The 24,060-nt window shown below is 49.8% G+C and overlaps 1 protein-coding gene across 1 annotated transcript in view; it reads right to left on the bottom strand.

Moving 5' to 3' along the window:
• The window catches only part of LOC122437914 (ubiquitin carboxyl-terminal hydrolase 17-like protein 6), a 15,479-nt gene extending 2,621 nt beyond the window's left edge, over positions 1-12,858 (bottom strand). The window contains exons 1-5 of the mRNA XM_043462384.1: positions 11,568-12,858; positions 11,242-11,506; positions 11,000-11,117; positions 10,862-10,893; positions 10,429-10,579 (exon numbers count right to left, since the gene is read on the bottom strand). Of these exons, the coding sequence (XP_043318319.1) occupies positions 10,429-10,579; positions 10,862-10,893; positions 11,000-11,117; positions 11,242-11,506; positions 11,568-12,858 (1,857 nt within the window). The remainder of the gene's footprint in view (positions 1-10,428; positions 10,580-10,861; positions 10,894-10,999; positions 11,118-11,241; positions 11,507-11,567) is intronic.
• Between the last annotated feature and the right edge of the window lie 11,202 nt (positions 12,859-24,060).

Raw genomic sequence — 24,060 nt, 5'->3', positions numbered from 1 at the left:
TGAAGGAGAAGATTATGGCTCCTGATCCCTGGGGCCATCCGAGTCAAGTCCCCTATGTCATGGTCTGGCAGGATCTAGTAGAAAATCCGCCTAAATGGTTAAAACCTTTTGTTTACAAACTTCCTAGTTCCTCCAGTTCACAGGTCCTGGTGATGGAGACCCCCCCGGAGGAAACCAAAAAGAAAGAGGACCCAAAACCAGTCCTTCAGGAATCATCTTATCCAAACCTGATAGATCTAGAAACGGAGATAAGGCCTCCGCCATATGTGCCCTCCTTGCAATCCCCTCCGAGGAGAGAAGCTCCCACAGGGGAACCGAGAGGATTAAGAGGGCCAACGGGAACCGACCGTGAGGGGGGACCGGCATTGGGGACCCGGGGGAAAACTAAGGGAGATAGGGGTAAGCAAGACCCTGGGGACCCAGAGTTACCTTCATCCACTGTTCAGGCACTCCCCGTCCGAGTGGGACCAACTAACCCGGACGGAGAGCGAACCTATCAGTACTGGCCCTTTTCCACGAGTGACCTGTACAATTGGAAGACCCAAAACCCTCCTTTCTCAGAGAAGCCCCAAGGCCTCATTGACCTCTTAGATTCCATTTTGTTTACTCATAATCCCACCTGGGATGATTGTCAGCAGCTGTTGCAGGTGCTCTTCACCACGGAAGAACGGGAGCGAATTCTGGCAGAGGCGCGGAAACGGGTACCAGGGGTCGACGGGAGGCCAACCGCCCAGCCTCATCTTGTGGACGAGGGGTTTCCTCTGTTGCGGCCTAACTGGGATTTTGAGCGGGTGGAAGGTAGGGAGCGTCTCCGAGTGTACCGCCAGACTCTAATGGCTGGCCTGCGGGCTGCAGCAAGAAAGCCGACAAATCTGGCAAAGGTAAATTTAGTAAGGCAAGAGCCCACTGAAAGCCCGGCAGCCTTCCTAGAGAGGCTGATGGAAGCTTTCAGGCAATATACACCTATGGACCCCCAGGCTGAGGAGTCACGCGCTGCAGTTTTGTTAGCGTTTGTGAATCAGGCAGCCCCAGATATTAGGAAGAAATTACAAAAGGTAGAGGGATTGGGAGAACAGACAATACAGGATTTACTGAAAGTAGCTGAAAAGGTATTTAATAATAGGGAGACCCCAGAAGAAAGGGAAGAGCGAATTCGGCGGGAGGAAAGGGAATTAGCAGAAAAGATCAGGAAAGAAGAGAGGGAACATAGGGCGAGGGAAAACCGGAAGAACCAGAAGGAGCTAGCCCAGATTCTTTTTGCGGGGTTAAAGGCCGGAACAGAATTGAGGGAAACTCGAGACCCCCGGACGGGAGAAAAAGAAAAACCAAAAAGGCAGGCCCTAAAGAAGGATCAGTGCGCCTACTGCAAAGAACAGGGGCACTGGAAAAACGAGTGCCCTAAGAGGGACTCAAGGAGAGGAATGACCCAGAGAGAGAAAATCCCCCCCGGAACTCGAGTTCTATATGCGGGGGAAGACAGTGACTAGGGGAGTCGAGACTCGGCACCCCTCCCCGAGTCCTGGGTAACCGTACATGTGGAGGGGAAACCCGTTGGCTTCATGGTGGATACTGGCGCCCAACACTCTGTTTTAAATCAAAAACTGGGACCAATGTCTAAGAAAGCCAGCTTAGTGCAAGGAGCCACGGGGACAAAAAGATATTGTTGGACCACAGAACGGAAAGTAAATCTAGGGACCCACCAGGTGTCCCATTCGTTTTTGGTGATACCAGAATGCCCAGCCCCTCTACTTGGAAGAGACTTGTTGACTAAAGTTAATGCTCAGATCCATTTTGACCCAGGGGGAATGTCAGTCACGGATGGACTTGGACAACCGATACATGTCTTGTCCCTAGCCTTAAGGGATGAATACAGACTTTTTGCGCCTAAGCCCTCAGAGACCATAGCACTAGATGTACAACCGTGGGTCCATAAATATCCATTGGCCTGGGCAGAAACAGCAGGAATGGGACTAGCTAAACAGAGACATCCGGTCGTCATCGAGCTAAAGGCCGAGGCAGTTCCTGTGAGGGTGAGACAGTACCCTATGAGCCAAGAAGCTCGGCGGGGGATCACTCCCCACATTCGACGGCTCATGGAGGCCGGAATTCTCAGGCGATGCCGATCCCCTTGGAACACCCCCTTACTGCCGGTGAAGAAGCTAGGGGGGACAGATTACAGACCTGTCCAAGACCTGCGAGAAGTCAACAAACGGGTGAGTGACATACACCCAACTGTCCCTAACCCGTATACCCTCCTGAGCAGTTTACTGCCTGAGTACACTTGGTACACTGTGCTGGACTTGAACGATGCCTTTTTCAGCCTACCCCTGGCAGTCCAGAGCCAAGAGATATTTGCCTTTGAGTGGACTGAGGAGGAGGGCCAACCAGTAGTACAATTAACTTGGACCCGCCTCCCACAGGGGTTCAAGAACTCCCCTACCTTGTTTAATGAGGCTCTGAGTGAGGACCTCTACGAATATCGGGCTTGCCACCCAGAGGTCATTCTGCTACAATATGTAGATGACCTTATGTTGGCTGGAACCACAGAGGAAGCTTGCAGCCGTGCCACTGGGGACCTATTACAGACCCTAGGCATCTTGGGGTATCGCGCTAGCGCAAAGAAGGCACAAATAGCCCGGCAAGAGGTCACCTATTTGGGGTATAAGATCAGGCAGGGGCAAAGGTGGCTAACCCAGGCCATGAAAGAAACAATATTGCAGATACCAGAGCCCAAAAACCCCCGCCAGGTGAGAGAGTTTCTGGGGACTGTTGGATATTGCAGACTGTAGATTATGGGGTTTGCTGAGAAGGCCCGGCCCTTATATGAGGGAAGTAAAGAGACCCCAAAGTGGACTTGGACTGAGCCAATGAAACAGGCTTTCCAGACACTCAGACGGGCCCTACTAGAAGCCCCAGCCCTTGCCCTGCCTAACCCAAATAAGCCATTCCAGCTGTTTATAGATGAAAAGCAAGGAATAGGAAAGGGGGTCTTGACTCAACAATGGGGACCATGGAAGCGGCCGGTAGCATACCTTTCGAAGCGATTAGACCCGGTGGCCGCTGGGTGGCCCCCTTGCCTTCGCATCATTGCAGCTACAGCCCTCCTCGTCCGCGACGCTGACAAGTTGACGTATGGACAGCAACTCTCGGTTTACACCCCCCACGCCGTGGAAGGGGTTTTAAAGCAGCCGCCGGGTAAGTGGATCTCCAATGCCCGCTTGACACACTACCAGGCCTTGCTGCTCGATGCCCCACGGGTGCGTTTTCAGACCCCTTGCTTCCTAAATCCGGCCACGCTCCTACCCAACCCAGAGAAGGACAGCCCTCTCCATGATTGCAGTGAGATACTGGCTGAGGCCCTGGCGGCACGAAAAGACTTAACTGATGTACCCCTAAGCAACAGTGAGCTAGTATGGTTCACCGATGGGAGCAGTTATGTAAAAGATGGGCAAAGGAAGGCGGGAGCAGCCATAGTTGATGATTCAGGGCAGACGATATGGGCTGAGACACTACCCCCAAACACTTCTGCACAAAAAGCAGAATTGATTGCCCTGATACAGGCTCTGGAGCAAGCCAAAGGGAAGAGAGTCACCATTTTTACTGACAGCCGATATGCTTTCAGCACTGCCCATATTCAAGGTCCCATATACCAAGAAAGGGGATTTCGGACAGCTGAGGGAAAAGAGGTCAAAAATCTGCCTGAGATTCGCAGGCTCTTGGAAGCTGTCCAACTACCCCGGGCAGTAGCTATAGTACATGTCCCCGGTCACCAGAAGGGAGAAGACCCTAAGGCGCTGGGCAATCGTGCTGCTGATGCGGCCGCTCGAGAAGCGGCTAGCCGGGACTATGCCGCCCCCATATTAGCCGTGGGACTTCCACCCCCTGGTATGGGGACCTTGCCACCAGTTCCCGAATATTCCCTCCCCGATCTCGCCTGGATCAACAAGGATACCACCCTCCAGAAAGATGACCAAGATGGATGGTACCGAGACCAAAACAACAACCTGATCTTGCCTGCCTCCCTGGGTCGTCACCTGTGTGAACACCTGCACACAACTACACACTTGGGAGAAAAAAAGACCCTAACACTTCTCCAGATGGCCTGCCTGAGGTTCCCTCGTCAAAATGTAACTGTACGAGAGATAATTCAAGCCTGCAAAGCGTGCCAGCTGATGAGGGCAGAGAAGAAGCAGCACTCGGGAACGAGGTACCGAGGGGAAAAGCCAGGGCAACATTGGGAGATAGATTTCACCGAGGTAAGGCCAGGCAAGTATGGGTACCGCTATCTGTTGGTACTGGTAGATACCTTCTCGGGGTGGGTGGAAGCTTTCCCCACTAAGGGAGAGACAGCAATAGTGGTTGCTAAAAAGATCTTAGAGGAGATAGTGCCTAGGTATGGGCTGCCAGTGACTATGGGCTCTGATAATGGACCTGCCTTTGTGAGCCAGATTGTACAAGGGCTGGCCCAAGCCCTGGGGACGAAATGGAAGTTACATTGCGAATATAATCCCCAGAGCTCAGGACAGGTTGAGAGAATGAATCGGACCCTAAAAGAAACTTTGACAAAGTTGGCAATAGAGACTGGCGGGGACTGGGTGACCCTCCTCCCCTTTGCACTCTTTCGGGCACGTAACACCCCTTATAAGCTGAATCTTACTCCTTTTGAGATTCTGTATGGAAGACCCCCTCCTGTGTATCCTATTTTCAAAGGAAAATATCTGCCACCCCCTACTTTGGGACAATTCCAGCAAACTCTGATAGCATTAAGTAAGGTGCATAACCATGTTTGGAAATTGATTCGAGAGATACATGAGGGCCAAAACAAGAGGGCCCTCCCCTCACATAATATTGGCCCAGGTGATTGGGTTTGGGTAAAACGACACCAATCTAAAGTATTAGAACCTAGATGGAAAGGCCCTTATGTTGTTCTCCTTACCACTCCTACCGCTGTCAAGGTCGACGGGATTGGACCCTGGGTTCATTGCAATCACGTGCGGCAAGCCACATCGGAAGAACAGGAAAAAGCGCGAGCAGAATGGAAGGCGAGTCCTCACCCGTCAAATCCTTTGAAACTGAAACTTGTCCGCTGGGAGACCTCCTAATTCTCCTGCTGATGGCAGCTCTCATCGACCCAGGAGCGACCAGTCATAACCCCCATCAACCTGCTAAGATCACATGGAAACTCAACGACGGGCAAACTCATGAGCTGCTCAATGAGACCTCAGGAATCCACCCTCCAAACACCTGGTGGCCGGACCTGAACTTCGACCTCTCAAGCCTCTTCGCAAAGCAGGACGGTCTCCATGATAAGTACTATAGGGATGGGATAAAAAACCATAGGTTGGGGTTTTGGGCTTGCCCGGGCTATATAAAAAATAACTGGAAAACCTGTGGTGGCATAGAAAGCTATTATTGCAGGAGCTGGAGTTGTGTGACCTCTTGTGATGGACCCCAGAGGTGGGATGTCGGAAACAGAGATCTAGTTAGCTTCACCTTCAAGGACCGTAGACACCAGGGGCCTCAGGTACGAGTACGATTTAACCAGGAACGGGCGAAGAAAGAAAACCGCTGGACCTCAGGACTGACTTGGGGTTTTCAGCTCCACGTAAATTGGCCCGGCCCCTACCCAGGCGAGCTTTTAATCATTAAACAGGTTATTGAGCCGGTGCAGGTACATAGTTTAGGTCCCAATCTGGTCAAAGCATTACAGGGGCACAAGGCGACCCCCAAGCCAACCCCCTTCAGACCAAGCTTGCCAGGAACATTTAACATCTCCTCTACCCCGAGCCTCAGAGGCAAACTGACAGAAACCCCTGGCCCTCTGGCTGTTACCATTAGCTCAGCAATTCAGGACCCCCTATGGGCCTTAGTGAATGCAGCCTTTACGGTCTTAAACCATACCAACCCTAATGCAACCCAGTCCTGTTGGCTTTGTTATAATCTTCACCCCCCCCTTCTATGAGGCCATAGGCCTCAATGTCTCTTACCACTTATCTTCAGGCCAGAACCCACCCCCATGCCGATGGGAAGAACGCAAGGTTGGCCTCACAGTGAATGAAGTTTGGGGACAGGGACTCTGTTTGGGCACAGTGCCACGTGATAAAACTTCCCTCTGTGCCCGGACTATTAGTAACCTACGCTTATATGGCAAAAATTGGATTGTGCCAGAGGTTGGGGGCTGGTGGATTTGTTCACATACTGGGCTAACCCCATGTTTAAATGTGAAGGTTTTTAACCAGAGTCAAGAATTCTGTGTCCTGGTTGCTGTAATGCCAAAAATCTTATACCACTCTGAAGAGGTTATGTACTCACATTGGGACCGAGAATTGCCAAGACAAAAGAGAGAGCCAATCAGTGCGATCACCATGGCAGCCTTGTTCAGTCTTGGGCTGGCAGGAGCAGGGACAGGAATAGCTTCACTATCTCTGCAAGGCCAAGGGTTTTCTTCCCTACGAGCCGCCATAGATGAAGATATAACTCGCATAGAAGAATCAATCAGCCACTTAGAGAAGTCTCTGACTTCCTTGTCTGAGGTGGTCTTGCAGAATAGGAGAGGATTGGACTTGATTTTTCTCCAACAGGGTGGGGTCTGCGCGGCTCTGGGAGAAGAATGTTGTTTCTATGCAGACCATACAGGAGTGGTAAGAGAATCTATGGCAAAAGTAAGAGAAGGGCTGGCGCAACGAAAGAGGGAACGGGAGGCCCAGCAAGGATGGTTTGAGTCTTGGTTTCAACGCTCCCCCTGGCTGACCACCTTAGTTTCCACCCTCCTGGGCCCGCTTATAGTGCTATTATTAACACTCACATTTGGCCCTTGTATTTTAAACCGGCTAATGTCATTTATTAAAGAACGTCTAAATACCATTCAGATTATGGTATTGAGGCAGCAATATCAGATGGTAGCTCAGGATGAAGAGAAGGATTCCTCTACAGGAACAAGAAGACAGGGGGGAATGTGAGGCTGCCAGAGTTAATACCGTGACGGGCGGCCTGGACCTAAGTTTTAGCTTCCCCCGAAATGGTAAGATTCCCTACCCCCATCAGGTAACCTGGAGCCAGCCAATCAATATGCGCCCAGTAAGAACAAAGGGAGAGCTGAAAAGCCCGCGAAAGTCTGTACCGATAGAATTACTTTGCAAACATGTAACCAATCCGCTTAAGCCAGCTACTAACCGCTTTTGCATATCTTATAAATTTGTGTACCAAGCTTGAGCCAGGGCTTTTCTGACCCTGCACCACTGTGATGTTTGTGGCAGAAAGCCCTGGCTCGAGACAGTAATAAACTTCCCTTTTTTGCGAGTTGCATTGTCTTGGAAGCCTTCTCTCTTCCCGCTCGGGGATTCGGACATCGGGCATAACAGAGGCAGCACCTCAAGAAAACCTAAGGGAACTGCTGTGAGGTGAGAGAGAAGCCAGGTTATATAGAAGTTTTGCAACAAAGGGCAAGTAGTCAGAACATCAAAGATTCTTGTTAATTAAAAGAAAACCAGATATCTCAGGTGAATGAATTTAGCATTTTTCTATGTATGGGAAGATACAAGAATCTGGGCTCACTGAAATCATTCCTTTGATATGCATCTCAGCTGTGTGGGGCCAGGATTCTGTGTTTATGTTCTGGAAGGAATAGCAGCCTTTTTATTTATTTATTGACTTGGTTGTGCCAGGACGTATCTGTGGCACATGGGATATTTTAGTTGTGGCAAGTGGGATCTAATTCCCTAACCAGAGATGGAACCTGGGCCCCCTGCACTGGGGGCACAGTCTTAGTCTTGAAGTAGGATCTTATTTCCCCTTCTAGGAAATGAAGGATTTTAGCACTTTTGTAGAGATGAGGAGACACTAGAGTTGGCCTTATAAACTGGATTCCTGAAAATATCTCTCTGAAGACGTTCCACCAGTTTTTCCCACAACACAGAGGGCTTCATTTCTGCTCTCCACCCGGAGCTCCTTTCAGGGGGTATTGAAAATCAGCAGCTGCAGCAGCACATTATTTAACCCTTGTAGATGTAGATGGCAAGTGACCATTGCAAGTGCCAATTTGTGGTTGACAAACCTAACAGTGCATTTTAATGCATCTCTGCTTTACTTTTTCAATATTTTCTCTACTACTTCCACGTGATATCTATGCCAACTACAAATTGGCACTTGTGAAGAGCATTTGCCAGAGGCTGAACTACAACAGGGGAGAAGGAAATGGCAACCCACTCCAGTATTCTTGCCTAAAGAAGTCCTTGGACAGAGGAGCCTGGCTGGCTGCTGTCCATGGGGTTGCACAGAGGTGGACTAGACTGAAGCGACTCAGCATGCCTGCAAGCATTGGGGAAAGAAATGGCAAGCGACTCCAGTATTCTAGTCCGGAGAATAACAGGGACAGAGGAGCCTGGTGGGCTGCCGTCTCTGGGATCGCACAGAGTCCGACACGACTGAAGCGACTTAGCATGCCTGCATGCATTGGAGAAAGAAATGGCAACCGACTCCAGTATTCTTGTCTGGAGAATCACAGGGACAGAGGAACCTGGTGGGCTGCCGTCTCTGGGGTCGCACAGAGTTGGACAGGACTGAAGCGACTTAGCAGCAGCAGCAGAACTACAACAGGGAATTTGCCAGCTGCTTCGGCGCAGATTGAACACTGTGTTGCTGAAGTGGACGGCCTTCAACATCCGCTGAGGGAAATTCGGGGTGGAGAACAAAGCACTCTGAGCTCCGGGGGAACTGGTGGAAAAGGTCTTTTAGAGAGTCAGATATTTTCAGGAACTGATTTCTTGATTTAATTCTTACATTTCTTCATATCTAGAAAATCAGTAAATCCCTTCATGGTGACATCAACTCCTCATGACCAGCAGAAAACCTTTTGTAAAATAAGTGCTTGATTGCACTTTACTCCCCTTCACCAAAGGCTTTTATAGTGACCTTCCCCCACTGCCTCTTTGGAGCAGTCTCTCAGAGGTATCCGAGGTACTCTCTGCTGGGCTGAAGTCCTCATTTTGCCCAAAATAAAATTTAGCTTGGCAACTATCACACTGTGCATATCTCCAATTTGTTCATCGAGATCACTACTCTTTCCCATTTTATTGCTTTCTTCTATTTCTTTACATTGTTCAGTTAAGATTCTCTTATCTCTTCTTTATATTCTTGGAACTCTGCATTCAGATGGGTATATCTTTCCTTTTCTCCATTGCCTTTCACTTCTGGTCTTTTCTCAGTTCTTTGTAGGACCTCCTCTGACAATCAATACTTTCTTGGGGGGAGAGTTTTGGTCACTGTCTCCTGTAAAATTTTAAGAACATTCATCTATAGTACTTCACACAATCTATCACACCTAAATGCGTTGAATTTACTTATTTCCTCCACTGTATAACCAAAAGGGATTTGATTACATCATACATAAACACTTCAGTCAATGTAGCTCTTCAACTGAGTTCCACTGGAATTTCTATGGTTTCTCACTAGCCACTTTTCAAGCCTTCAAGGTCCTAGCACCAAAACATGCCGCGAGTGTGGCACATATGCTTTTCTGCCCTCAGGTCCGTCGGTCACGGGCCAAAGCGAGCTCCTTCAGAAAGGCATAAGCTCGCTTCAACTTTGGATTCATTTAATTCAGTTCCTTTTCAATCTTAGTTGTCGTTTTCTTTCTCTTTTCTTTTTCTTCTCCTCCTCCTGCTCCTCTTCTTCCTCCTCCTCCTTCTTTGGGTGTAGATGGGGCAAGCAGTAAGTTCATTTGAGGCGATGGGGCAGAGGAAGACTGGTGGTGATACTGAGGGCGGCCTGTGGGTGGCTCGACTTCCTCGTCCAGGGCACGCTTGTTCGTGTTCTTGGGCGAAGATACTGCTCATCATTCTTTCTCCTCTCTGCGAGTGGTGGGCACGGTGCTTTGCAGGTAACCTTGCGGGGGGGCGGGGGGGAAGGCAGCGGAACGTTCTCTGTTCCTTGCCAAGCCGACTAGTGCGGTCAGGAGCCACAGGTGTCCCTCAAGGTCCGCGATGCTAAATCGCTAATTCCAGGTCCACCGTTTGATGGAGGGTTTTGGGTTTGAAGCCGGCAACCAACAGAAAGAAAGAAACCGCAAGAGGGGATTGATAAGGGTCGTCGGGCGCCCCTCCACCAGGTCAAGGGATCACGAGGCAGGCGGGAAAGCAGCTAGGACAGGACAGTTTCCCCACCGCCCCAGACACTTCAGAGGCCGGCCGCGTCTCATGGCGTCCACCCGCTTTTGTGCGGGGCCAAGCTGGACGAGACAACTGACTGACAGGTAGGATGGGCAGAGTCGGATGTCCAGTTGTCTTGCTCTCACAATCTAGGGCGGGCTTGCGTCTTTCCTCAGTGCGGGGAGGACCTTTGCTTTCAGAAAGCAATGGTTGCATGACCCATCTCCACTTGGGCCCCTGTGCCATGCTGGTGGAGAAGTTTCTTTGGGACTCCATGGGTCACCTTTCTCCCCTTGGCCTTCGTGTTGGTGCCGGTGGTGCTGGTGGTGGTGCTCGTGGCACGGTGAATCACTTGTCCCGTTTGGCACTTGGAGGTTCTGCAGCAGACTGCTTGCACTGGAAATGGAGCCCAGGCAACTCTGCGCACGAGCGTCCTGCCGGTGACGAACACATCCCTGCATCATTCCTGCCGGAGGTCCCTTTCCCAAGTAGCACTACGCCTCCCAAGGACATTCCACCCATAGAGCCGGGTCGCCCATCTTCTCCCCAGACCCTGCTCGACGTGTGGGGCTTTTTCGAGAGCCTGACCGGCCAGAAGGAGATGATTCCCGGACCTGCACCCGCTCCTCCCTGCCCCTCGGAGGGCTCAGGAGATCGTCTCCTTGCTCCGCTGGCTGTGGGCATACTGGGAGGCGTGTCCCTGCCGCATCACTCACCAGAGGCCAGCGGTGCGGCCAGAGAATGCAGCCTGGGAAAGAAAGGCAAAGCCACACCCAAAGTCCCGTCCAGAGAGGACTCTCCCACCCCCGCAGAAGTGCGAGGCCCTCGGACCGTGCTCAGAACCGGTCACGCACCCCATCCTCTCCAGGAACTTCCCAGCAGAGCCAGCCCTCGAGAGCTCGGCTGCTCAGCGCGATCCAGGTGAACACCGTGGCCCCGGGCACACTGCAGGCCCCGCCTTTTGCCAGGGGGCTGCACCAGCCACACCGCCGAGAGGAACTCGCTCCTCGCCGGAACACTTGGTGGGTCACACAGGGCGTGCCGCACGCAGAGTGTGCCTGGGCGTCTGCACGCATGTGCCTCAGAGCCTACCTACCGCCACAGCCCCAGAGATGGCCGCGGCTTCTTGTTCTTCCTCTTGGTCGCTCGGGCCCACCCGCTGGCACCAGGGCCGCTGCCAACGCTCGTGAGGCCTGGAGGCCGGCTGTCCGTGCTGGGACGGCCGAGCCGGCCGAGCTCCTGTTCAGGCAGCTTGCCGTTTCTCCCTCCTCCGTGGTTGGACTGGTGAATCACGACTGCGCCGGCAGGCAGGGCCGACTGGATCTTCCGGAGGTCGAAGGCCGGCTTCGGCCGCTTGTGCTCTTGGAGGCGTCTCCACTGCTCTAAGCTGATTCCTTCGACCTCTGTGTCCCCCGGGGACACCTGCGACCCAGGAGCTCTGCCGCTGGCGTCTCCCGCAGGCTCCCCGGGGCCCGTCAGGCTCCCCGGGGTGTGTGGGGTCAGCCGTGAGGGGGGCCGCTGCCCCTCCCCCAGCACCCCCTTGCCACGCACCCTCCCGGGAGTAGAAGAGCACGTAGGCGCTCTGGCTCAGGGCAGCACTCTCGTCACAGGCGCTCACCTTGGCATCGTCCATCTTATACCACTGGCTGTTGCCCGCTCGCACGTAAGAAAAGTAGTGTCCTCGCTCACAGCTCCACCCGGAGTGCACCAGCACGGCATAGAGCACGTAGCCCAGTGGCCCTGCCTTCCGCTCAGACGTGTAGGGCTGCAGGTCGAGGCACTGGGGATAGCGCACTTCCTGAGCCCTTTTGGCCCCGCTCACCTGTGTGAACCGCTTCAGCACCAGCACCAGGACCTGGGACGTGCTGTGCAAAGTCAACCTCTTGGTGGCAGGCACCTTCCGGAGACAAACGCCACAGTCATAGGCGTTTTCAGCGTCCAGCTTCTCGGGCTTCACCAGCTCTCTCAGATCTTCCTCCACACTCTGAGCCGCCGTGATATCCAGGCTGATGTCCAGATAAGGGTCGAACGTGTCCGAGACTCCGAGGCAGTGGACACACTGGATCTGAGACCTCCAAGTCCCGCCGAAGATCTGCCGGATGAGGGTGGTGTGCTCGGAGGGATGGCCCGACGGCTGGGATGCACTCAAGCACCCTTGCTGCATGGCATTCAGAGTGAACATCAGAAACTCGTGGGCATCTTCCTGCCCGTGTCTGTGGAAGCCCGCCAGCAGGTCCTTGCGGGGCCGGATCACCTCTCCCGGGTGAAGGAGGGCTCGGGTCCCGTGAGCTCGCACGGCACAGAGCGTGCAGGAGGTGCTGGCCGGACAGAGGGTGGCATGCTGCTGGGACACCATCCAGCTGGCCAGGGGCGGCGTGTGGCTCAGACACTGCAGCGCTACATTCACGTAGCAGGTGTTCCCCAGATTCCGAAGCCCAGCCCCGACCCCCCACGGCCCCCTCCAACTCAGGGCGACTTGGTGGCCAGGCGCCAGCCCTGCTGACCCAGGAGCCAAGTCACCCCGCTGGGGCCGCCCGACCACCGGCGACGGCCCCTCAGGGACACAGGGTCCCCAAAGGGCATCTGCACCAGCGGCGCTGGGCCGACAACCTTGCCCTCCGGGGAAGACGTTGAAGGGTGACGGACACGCACCTCCCCCGTGCGCAGAAGCAGCCCCCGGGTCTCTGCAAACAAGGCCCACGAGTCTTTCCATCTCCTACCTGCCTCTGCACAACGAAGCCTCCTTCCCTCAGAGGGTGCTTCTCTGAGAAAGGGCCTGGGCCCCGCCCCCTCGGGCCTTTCATGGCTTTCCCACAGCCCCACCCCCGCACGCGCAAGCTCCTCATTGGCTGAGGCGTCCCAGGGCGTGCTCACTCCCACTCCCGACATCCCACCACCGACACTTTTCTCCGGGAATTCCCCATGACGAAGCCCCGCACGCACTTCCGATCTGGCCCTAGACCAAAGGGCTCAGGATGCAAATGATTCCATTCCGGGGGCCTTTGGCCTTCCAGACTTGCCTACTACACAGTCACTGCAGGGCTTCCAAGTTCAGCACACACATGCGGGCTGGGGAGGAATTCCGTGGGCTCGCCCTTCAGATCCTAACACACTTGTGCAAACACATGTCTGCCCACCTACCCTCTCCCCTTGAGGGCTCTCCCCACCCCAGTCCCCTGCCTGAGGACAACCCCTCCCCGGACAACAAGAAACCCTTGCCTCAACTTTGCTCTCCACTGAGGTCCACTCCAATTTCTATGGTTTCTCACGAGCCACTCTTCTAGCGTTCAGGGTCCTGGCACCAAAACATGCCGCGACTGTGGCACATATGCTTTTCTCCCTTCAGGCTGTTGGTCATGGTCCAAAGCGAGCTCCTTCAGAAAGCCACAGGCTCGCTGCAACTTTGGATTCATTTCTTCAGCTCCTTTTCAATCTTAGTTGTCTTCTTTATTATTTCTTCTTTTTTTTTTTTTCTTGGGGGGTGGGTATTCGTTCATTTTTTATTTTTTATTTTTTTTTTATTTTCTGTTCATTTTATTTATTTATTTTTTGCTTGTTATTATTCTCTGTTTCTACTTTAATTGCACTAGTTGACTTCTAGAGTAATTTTTCCAATGTAGGGGCTCAAAACGCACTATAACTTAAGGTATAAAGAGATTTCCCTCCTGGAGGAGGATGACTGTTGGTTTCCTTCTTGGCGTGTGACATGTATGTTTGTTTGCTCTGCCGACCTGGATATTGTGCTTGCCTTCCACCACTACGGGCGTTCCATAGTCCATGGGTTTGCCATAGCTGATGTGGTGATTCTGTTGATCCTTACTAGGAAAAGACGGTCCTGACCCCGCTTTCTTCCTTAGCCTATTGCACCCCTCCCACCTCCCGCTGCCCCATCCCATCCCAGGACCCCACTGCTTTGTGCTTTATGACGCACGTGCTCACACACTTGCTGTCCTTTTGCCTCCTTCCTATGGCACAGAGAAGGCAGATCAGCCAGTATTTGTCTCTCTTTTGCACGGATTTCCCCCGGCATCAGGCGACATTCCCCTTCTCTCTGCCACGCCATTCCAATCACTGTTCTTCTCCTTCTTCAACTTCTTCACCTCCTTCTCCTTCTCCTTCTTCTGCTCCTTCTTCTTCTTCTTCTTCTTCGTCTTCTTCTTCAGAGGGTGTAGATGGGGCAAGGAGTAAGTTCATTTGAGGCGATGGGGCAGAGGAAGATTGGTGGTGATGATGAGGGCGGCCTGTGGGTGGCTCGACTTCCTCGTCCAGGGCACGCTTGTTCGTGTTCTTGGGCGAAGATACTGCTCATCATTCTTTCTCCTCTCTGCGTGTGATGAGCACGGTGCTTTGTAGGTAACCATGCAGGGGGAAAAAGCCAGCGGAACGTTCTCTGTTCCTTGCCAAGCCGACTAGTGCGGTCAGGAGCCACAGTTGTCCCTCAAGGTCCGCGATGCTAAATCGCTAATTCCAGGTCCACCGTTTGATGGAGGGTTTTGGGTTTGAAGCCGGCAACCAACAGAAAGAAAGAAACCGCAAGAGGGGATTGATAAGGGTCGTCGGGCGCCCCTCCACCAGGTCAAGGGATCACGAGGCAGGCGGGAAAGCAGCTAGGACAGGACAGTTTCCCCACCGCCCCAGACACTTCAGAGGCCGGCCGCGTCTCATGGCGTCCACCCGCTTTTGTGCGGGGCCAAGCTGGACGAGACAACTGACTGACAGGTAGGATGGGCAGAGTCGGATGTCCAGTTGTCTTGCTCTCACAATCTAGGGCGGGCTTGCGTCTTTCCTCAGTGCGGGGAGGACCTTTGCTTTCAGAAAGCAATGGTTGCATGACCCATCTCCACTTAGGCCCCTGTGCCATGCTGGTGGAGAAGTTTCTTTGGGACTCCATGGGTCGCCTTTCTCCCCTTGGCCATCGTGTTGGTGCCGGTGGTGCTGGTGCTGGTGCTCGTGGCACGGTGAATCACTTGTCCCGTTTGGCACTTGGAGGTTCTGCAGCAGACTCCTTGCACTGGAAATGGAGCCCAGGCAACTCTGGCACGAGCGTCCTGCCGGTGACGAACACATCCCTGCGTCATTCCTGCCGGAGGTCCCTTTCCCAAGTAGCACTACGCCTCCCAAGGACATTCCACATATAGAGCCTGGTCGCCCATCTTCTCCCCGGACCCTGCTCGACGTGTGGGGCGTTTTCGAGAGCCTGACCGGCCAGAAGGAGAAGATTCACGGACCTGCACCCGCTCCTCCCTGCCCCCCGGAGGGCTCAGGAGATCGTCTCCTTGCTCCGCTGGCTGTGGGCGTACTGCGAGGCGTCTTCCTTCAGCGTCACTCACCAGAGGCCAGCGGTGCGGCCAGAGAATGCAGACGGGGGAAGAAAGGCAAACCCACACCCAAAGTCCCGTCCAGAGAGGACTCTCCCACCCCCGCAGAAGTGCGAGGACCTCAGACCGTGCTCAGACCCAGTGACGCACCCCATCCTCTCCAGTAACTTCCCAGCAGATCGAGCACTTGAGAGCTCGGCCGCTCAGCATGCTCCAGGTGAACAGCGAGGGTCGTTGGTAATGGTCCAAAGCAAACTCCTTCAGAAAGCCATAGGCTTGCTGCAACTTTGGATTCATTTCTTCAGCTCCTCTTCAATCTTAGATGTCTTTTTCTTTCTTTCTTCTTCTTCTTCTTTTTCTGGTGTTTTTTTTTGTTTTGTTTTGTTTTGTTTTGTTTTTGCATTTCGTTCATATTTCAATTTTTTTTTGTATTTTCTGTTCTTTTTTTTGTTTTTGGTTGTTTTCATTCTCTTTTGCTACTTTAATTACACTAGTTGACTTCTAGAGTCTACTTTCCAATTTAGGGGCTCAAGACGCACTATAACTTAAGATATAATCAGATTTCCCTCCTGGAGGAGGATGTCTGTTGGTTTCCTTCTTGGTGTGTGATAGGTAAGTTTGTTTGCTCTCCCGTCTTGGACATTATGCTTGCCTTCCAGCACTATGGCCTGTCTCTGAAGAGTTGACATTTAAAGCTGGGCTCCGGACATCTTTCACCCTTCCCATGTCATCAGAGCCAGGCAGCTATGATGGCGTCTAGGACCACATGCACTAGTCAGTCCTGAACCTGAACACCCAGCTCACTGTTGCCTCCTGAGGAGTCACAGTAAATGACCCTGTATGAATATCCCTCCCTCTCTCTCTGGACAAGTCCTGTCCTTTCCCGTGTGGCCCAATGGCGTGGCCTGTCCATCTACTTGGGAGCTGTAAGCCATTAACTCTCTTTTCAATGACAGTTGTCTCCTGATCTGTTTGCCTTATTATGTCTCAAATTTCCTATTAATACACTCTATTTTAAAGTAGCCAAGAATCATAGCAGACTGTAGACAATTACGTGTGGACAAGTGGAGAACAAAGGAGTATGACTTGCTGCCATGTCCTCGGTCAGTTTACTATTTGATTGTGTGTTAAGTGTGTTTTGTGTTTTCCTGCCTGGTTAGGTTCCTCTGGGTCAGCTGTGCTTTCATCCACCAGCTGTTTGTCCTCACAAAGTTACTTGCAAGCACAACTGAAATTCAGAATATGTTCAAATTGTTCCCTATATGGCAGTCATCTTAGAGCAAAACTTAATGCAGCACTGATAAGGAGTTCATGTCTTTCTCCAAGTTGGCTAAGAACGAGCGTAGTAGTAGGGATGTAATGTTAGTCCCTCTGCTGTGTCCAGCTCTTTGTGACCCCTCCTTTGAGAGAAGCCTGGCAGGCTACAGACCCTGGGGTCCCAAAGAGTTGGATATGACTCTTTGAGAGACTATATATTCTTTCAGGTTCTTTCCCATTATAGATCATTGCAAGATGTTGAGTATAGCTCCCTGCACTATACAGTAGGTCTTTGTTGTCCACCTAGTTTATATACAGTAGTGTGTGCATATTGACCCCAAACTCCTAATTTACCTCTCCCCACATCCCCCGTGATCCTGTTCAGTAACCATAAGCTTGTTTTCTATGTCTGTGACTCTACTTCTGTCTTGTAAATAAGTTCATTTGTATCATTTTTCAATATTCCACATATGTGATATCATACGATGTTTGTCTTTTTCTATCTGACTTACTTCACTTAATATGAAATCACCATGTTCATCCATGTTGCTTCGAATGGCATTATTTCATTCACTTTCATGGCTGAGTAGTTTTCCACTGTACATATATTCCACGTCTTCTGGAGCAAGCACTTCTTAAAATATACAACTTGACTTACTTTAAAAGAACAAAAACTGTGAGTAAACCTAAGTTTTTTAGAGATGGAGAATTTCTCTGCAAATGTTCATATATCATTTATTAGTATTTAATAGATTAGGATTTTGAGGCCAAGAATAGTAGGTGAAATTGGTGTGTGCTTTTGTTTTAGGTCACTTATGTCAAGTTCTGACAGCAGGGTTTAATTATATTCACAAAATACAGATGTCTTCTGTTCTTCTATTCTTGATCCTCTAAAACTATGTGGTACTTTTGTAGCCAGTTGTTCTTTGCTTGCATAGCTTTTACATGATTTTCAGAAGTAATTCTGGAAAATTTTTATTTGATAGCCTTCCTTGCTTATCTTTCTTTTGCTTTAGTTGCTTTAATTAATGGTCTTGACAGTTCATATTTTTCCAAAAAGTAGTCAATTTCTTGAATATTCTAAAATATTTGAAGTGTATATAAAGGGGTTTACATTCATTTTTTATGGGTGGGTATAAGATAATATGAAATATACATCAGACCTGCTGTCTGGCACAGGACCCCTAAATGTCTTAAAGTTTCCTGGGTGATAGAAATGCTTTTGTTTTGTTTTATTTATATGTTTTCTGAAAGTGTTAATTTATTTTTTTCCTGGTAGGCAATGGTTACTTGCATAACAAACACTTTTCAGGATTATTGCTAAGGTTTGTTAGTACAAGTCTATGTTCCCTTTATTTTAAGGCTTGTGATTATTTTCATATCTCTCTCTCTCTCCCTCTTTCTTTTTCTTTTTTTTTTTTTTTTTAGTTTCAGCTCTAATATATGCATTTTTTCTGCCTTGGTTTAAAGCCCCGCATATTCAAGGAGGTTTCTTCACTCTGGCTGGTGAGGACTCTCAGTCCGACATGAATGTTGGACATTATTCAATGCATTACAAATTTATACATTTTCCTGCAGTGGAATAACATAGGCTAAGGTTATGCATTACATTGTTTTTTGTGATGTCAAGATGTAATTGAATATTAGTGTTTATTCCAATGTGGACCAGTAAAGTGTGTTATAGTACCTCATCCATTCAGTGGACTGAATTGCAGAAAATAGTGTCCCAAGAGAGAGTTTTCCCCAAGATACTGTCAGCTGAATATAAGCAAGATATAATAAAACATTGTGCACAGTATACTATCATTTATGTCTGTAAATGTGGTTGTGTGCTAAGACACTCAGTCATGTCTGACACTTTGTGACTGTGTGAACTGTAGGCCACCAGGCTCCTCTGCCCCATGGAAATTCTCCAGGCAAGAATACTAGAGTGGATTGCCATTTCCTTCACCAGAGGATCTTCCAGACCCAGGGATTGAACCCGAGTCTCTTCTGTCTCCTGCATTGGCAGGGGGGGTTCTTTACCACTAGCACCACTATGTAGAATGAAGAAGAAACGATATTCATAGCTGCTTGTGTCTGCCTAAATGGCATTCTGGGACATCTCTCCTGGTCCAGTGGCTAAGACTCTGCACCCTCATTGTAGGGGCCTGAGTTCAGTCCCTTGTCAGGAAACTAGGCCCCACATGCCACAGCTAACAGTTCCCATGGAAAAGGTCCTGCAGGCCACAACTAAGACCTGGCACAGCCAAATAAATAATTTGTAAAAAATTCAAAACTCTGGAAAGATTCCTGGGAAACGAAACACCATGACTGACCATGAAAGCAGCAGAGCTTTCACAAGAAGGGAGGGGGTAGGAGGAACAATGTAATATAAAATATTTTATATTTTTAGGTTCTTGAACCTTGTACATGTATTATAAATTTCTCATAAATGTCAAAAGATTATAAAAAATGTTAAACCTCTAAAGAGTAAAGCTCATAGTGTTATTTCTACCAACTGAATGAAAGTCAAGTTTGTTTTATCAGAAAGATTACCTGACTTCTCTAAAACATCTTCTCAGGCTTTTCCCACACTACCCAGACAGTGGTCCATATGGCACTGTCTGGATTCTCGTCATACCTTGAAGTGAATCTTTTACACTATTCTGGGTCCTTGATGTCCGGCAAATGCAGGGGGACATCATCACGTTCTTTGCAGCAGGAGCCCTTAGGTGGCACCAGCCTTTACTTCCCAGTGGAGCAGGACATCTACAGAAGGAAAAGTGAGGCCGTCTACATTAGGAATCCGAAGAGAACATGGGAGAAACTTCAGTCGGCAGCTCATGCCATTGTTGCCACTGAAAACCCAGCTCTGTCACCGTTGCGTCCTCCAGGAACCCTCGGCAGCGAGCTGTGCGGCAGTTTGCTGCCGCCGCTCCTGTGGTCGGCCGCTTCACTCCTGGAGCCTCCACTAACCAGACCCAGGCAGCGTCCAGGAGCCAAGACTCCTGTGAACTTCTCACCATCGGTCTGTGTGACACAGACTCTCCTCTGCATTCTGGAGACGACCCATTCCCGGCACAAAGGGAGCTCAGTCGGTGGGTCTGATGGCGGGTGCTCACCCGGGCAGTTCTGCCCGTGCGCAGCACCGTTTCCTGTGATCACTCGGGAGGTCGTGTCTGATCGCCACGTCTGCACATTCTGAAGAGATTAAAAGGGAAAGGCAGGTGGCAGTGAGCAGGCTCTGACCAAGGAGGACGTCACGGTGAATGGGTGACGTCAGCACCTGAGTGCAACGCTGCTCCATCTGAGGTGGTGGCCTAGTCCACAGGCGGGCAGGCGAGCTCGCTGCCCACTCCGCAGTGCCCCCGAGGGCTGGCCTGCAGCGCCCACTGCTCAGGCCACGGGGTGGGGAGGGACAAGACGGAGTGGGCTTCGGCTGGTCTTGCACAGGCTCTTTTCTTGGGTGGGGCTGTGCTGGGTCCTTGCTGCTGCACGGGCTTTGCTCTGGTTGCGGTGAGCGGGGCGCACTCTCTGGTTGCGGGGCACGGCCTTCTCCTCGCAGCGGCTTCTCCTGTCATGGGCTGCGGTAGTGGCAGAGCGTGGGCTCAGCAGGTGAGGACCCCAGGCTCTAGAGCACAGGCTCAATAATTGTGGTGCAAGGGCTTAGTTCCTCTGAGGCACGTGGGATTCTCCTGGACCAGGAATTGAACTCATGTCTCCTGCATTGGCAGGAATCTTTACCATGAGCCATCATGGAAACCCCACAAACTCTTAAAATGGAAGTAGGATGACAGAAAATAAACAGTTTATAAATAAATAAATATGTCTACTCATGAGAATGTTCTGTGACTTGATTTTTTCCTTTCACATAAGAGGAAAATTTCCTAATTCATAATTCATTATGTTCTTCCCTCAAACAACATTTACCACTGTTAATTTTATTAGCTAAGCTCAGTCCAATTTTCAAAATACTTTTCTCCCACTTTCCCCTATGCACTGTACATTCATTATGAATTGGGATAATATTTTACCATTGCTCAGTCACTCAGTCATGACCAACTCTTCCTGACCCCATAGACTGCAGCACACCAGGCTTCCCTGTCCTTCACCATCGCCCAGAGAGTATATTTATATACTTCATATGGATAGGATAATCATTTGACTTCATACTTGAATTATTTCTCTGAATCTGACATATTAATATGCTAGTAAGATATAAAACACTTGACTGACTTCAGCACAATAAAGAATATTAGATCAGGTGACCATATCTTAAGACTGATTATAAAACCAGCAGCCATGTTGATGAGGAGCAGTGACACATGGGGGGACATTTTATGTGGTGAGAGAGTGGAGCGCTGTCCTTGGGGATTTAAAGGGCTATTTGAAAACAGAGTAAAACTAGGCTCGGTGGTTGGACCTCATAGGAGTCACTTCCCCAGGACACATGGGATGGAGTCCTGAGCATCTTGAGTGCCCCACAAGGTGGTCTGAAGCGATGGCCAGAGCACCCCTCTGTGTATCAGTGGAGATGGTAGTTGTATTGTGTGTCTGTACAAGTCTGTATAAGGTGATCTGGCATGCAGAAAAGTAAATTTGACTAAATGGCAGATGACCTCAGCTCTAATAATAAGATCTTTTCTTGAATCAATTTGTTTCTCCTCTCAGCTTCTCCATCCCAAAGGAGTTACTCTTCATGAGACCCATTCTCTTTTAATTCCATTCTTCAAAGCCTCAAACCTTGTAGCTTTTTTTCAGTATCTGTCCATGTTTATTCCTCAGACAAGATAAGCAAGAGTAAACTTTTCTCATTGGGCTTTAAAGATAAACAAATACCTTTAAAATTAGACTTTCTAAAAGTTCTAAATTCATTCATGTTCTCACATTAGTATGTTCAATCCTAAGTCTGTAATGAGCATTTTTACCTGATTCAAACACAACTCTGGAGAGTGAATTTGGTGGTGGGACTTCACAGACCACTGGAATTTTGAACTCTTGACAGATCTCCTTTTACAGAAATGTTAGCAGCCAATAGAAAAAGGAGCATATAGTGCCAGATTACAGGGCTGACAGCAAGGAAAAGACAGTTTATTGATGACAGAAAAGATCTGCCTTCTGACAAGCAGTCGCCTCTCACCGTGAGGCAAACCGGAAGTGCCTGCAGACGCAGAGACGCGTGCGCAGGGAGCAGGACGCTTCAGCCACGTCCGTTATCAGCACAGCCGGAAATGGGTCGTCCCTTGACTTGACTCATGCTTCCTATCTCTTTAGCTCCCCCGAGCTTCGGGGCCATTCTGCTGAGTTGGACTCCCCTTTGCTTTTCCTAGATCTCCTTGGGGCCTTCTCACAACGCCAGGCAGCAGGCAGGCAGCAGCAGGCCGTTGGGCAGGGCTGCGCCTGTAACTCGTCTGGCAGCCGTGCGGCTGGGACAGCGTGCTGAGCGTCCACCGTCCCTCTCAGGGGTGAGGCTGTGATGGGACCAGAGGTCGGAATGGGAAGATGGAAGGGCTGCCTTTGTTTTCTTTCACTCCCGGGCCAGGAGCTCTTAAGCTGAGGGATTTGGAGAGCCCAGGGAGCCTGTGGCCGCCCTGAAGTGATGCATAAAATGAGTCAGTGCACAAGCTTTTGTTCAGATAAGATTAAATGCCCTGGATTCACCCCTTCAGAATATTTTATCATTGTTCCCAGTCTGTCCAGATCCTGTGCATTGGAGCAGAACACTGCTGCAGTGATTTCATCACACTTCCATTGCTACCAGGCCCTAGTAAACCCAGCTTCCAGAATCAAGAGAATCTGGTGGCTGACAAGGCTTAAAAACATCCTATGAAGTACCTAGAATCAACAGCATTTGGTTGTACTCTACTGGAACATTTTAAGGTCTAGTAGTTTGCTTTTCACTTGTGAGCTGGGTCAAATTGTTTCCAAACAAGAAAAACCAAACTTTATAAAGTCTAGGTGTCTGACCAGGGTTACAGGACACAAATTAGTTTAGGACAGAGCCTAGGTCGACCTGAGATTCTGTCATTATCAGAAATTAAAGTAGCAAAGAGCATTTGTGACACAAACACCAAAAGCATTTTATTACTGGATAATTTGGATTGGGAAGATTCCCTGGATGCCGAGGTCCAGCCCCGGCAGGACCAGGAATACGCAAGGGATGAGTGGCATCGGCGAGGAAGAAGACAGACACACACAGAAGGTTTCGTAGAAGAGGTAGCTTTTTTTTTATTTTTAGGATAGTTCTGTTTGCATAGAATGAACATTACCTCCCCCTTAAGTCACCACATATTATATCTGATATCGTTTCGTGCATCTGTCAATATTTTTCTTTCCCATGTTTTTCCCCTATGCATTCATCTAGAATGTTTCCGATTTACAGGGTTTATTTTTAAATTGCTGTATATAGTCTTCTTGCCTCAATGGCCTAACATTTTCACTCTAACAAAAACAATGTCCTACAAATCTCAGGTACAGTGTAAATTCTTTGGACAATAAAACAATACATGGGAAGGGTCACAGTAACATGTTTGTCATTTCTGAGAATAGTACCATCAAAAAAACCTGATATTTTTCTTTACCCAAAACCACAAAGTCTCAATTTACAATGATTAATTATCAAACAGCAAAACACCTCTAAAGCAGCAAAACACCTCTATTAATAGTGAGATAAAGGCAGTGAAGCTGGTTAATATAAATCTTCTATTGAAATCCTATGTACCCCATTTCCTAACTCTGCAAAAATACCCATAATCTCATGTTGTATAAACAAGGGAAACAGTGAACAAATAGCAGCAAGGAAATAGCAATAATGAAAATCCTCTCAACCAAGGAGCAAGTAAACTGATGCAGTACATCTACTTCTAAATCTAAATGCCTCTACTCTTTTCTATTCTAGAACATTATAATCTTTTAAGCAAGCAGCCAAGCTATACCTGTGACCTTTTCTTTGCTGACTTGATGTTTATGGTCATGTCCTGAGCCAGAGCAATCATGAGCATTTCCAAAAAAAGCTTGGACTTTTCCAGGGAGGCCTTATTACTATATATTATATTTCCAAAAATTAATAGAAAGCCCAGCAACAGTAAGACAGAAGGAAGCAAGGGACATACCGGGCCCCCGGGACAACCTCGAGGGGAAGAGCTGCTTGCAGATTCCTTTCTCATCCTGGCGGCTCCTGAGGGGACATATTGGGCCCCCGGGGCAGCCCCGTGTGAGAAAGAGCTGCCTTGCAGGTTCCTCTCTCATCCCGTGACCTTGTCATGGTTTGGGCACACCCCGGTGGCTCCCAACACCTAGAGAAGGGAATGGCAACTCACTCCAGCATTCTTGCCTGGAGAATTCCATGGGCAGAGGAG

The sequence above is a fragment of the Cervus canadensis genome, chromosome 3 (assembly GCF_019320065.1).
Source record: "Cervus canadensis isolate Bull #8, Minnesota chromosome 3, ASM1932006v1, whole genome shotgun sequence".
Lineage (NCBI taxonomy): Eukaryota > Metazoa > Chordata > Mammalia > Artiodactyla > Cervidae > Cervus > Cervus canadensis.
This window is presented reverse-complemented; position numbering and strand designations above follow the sequence as displayed.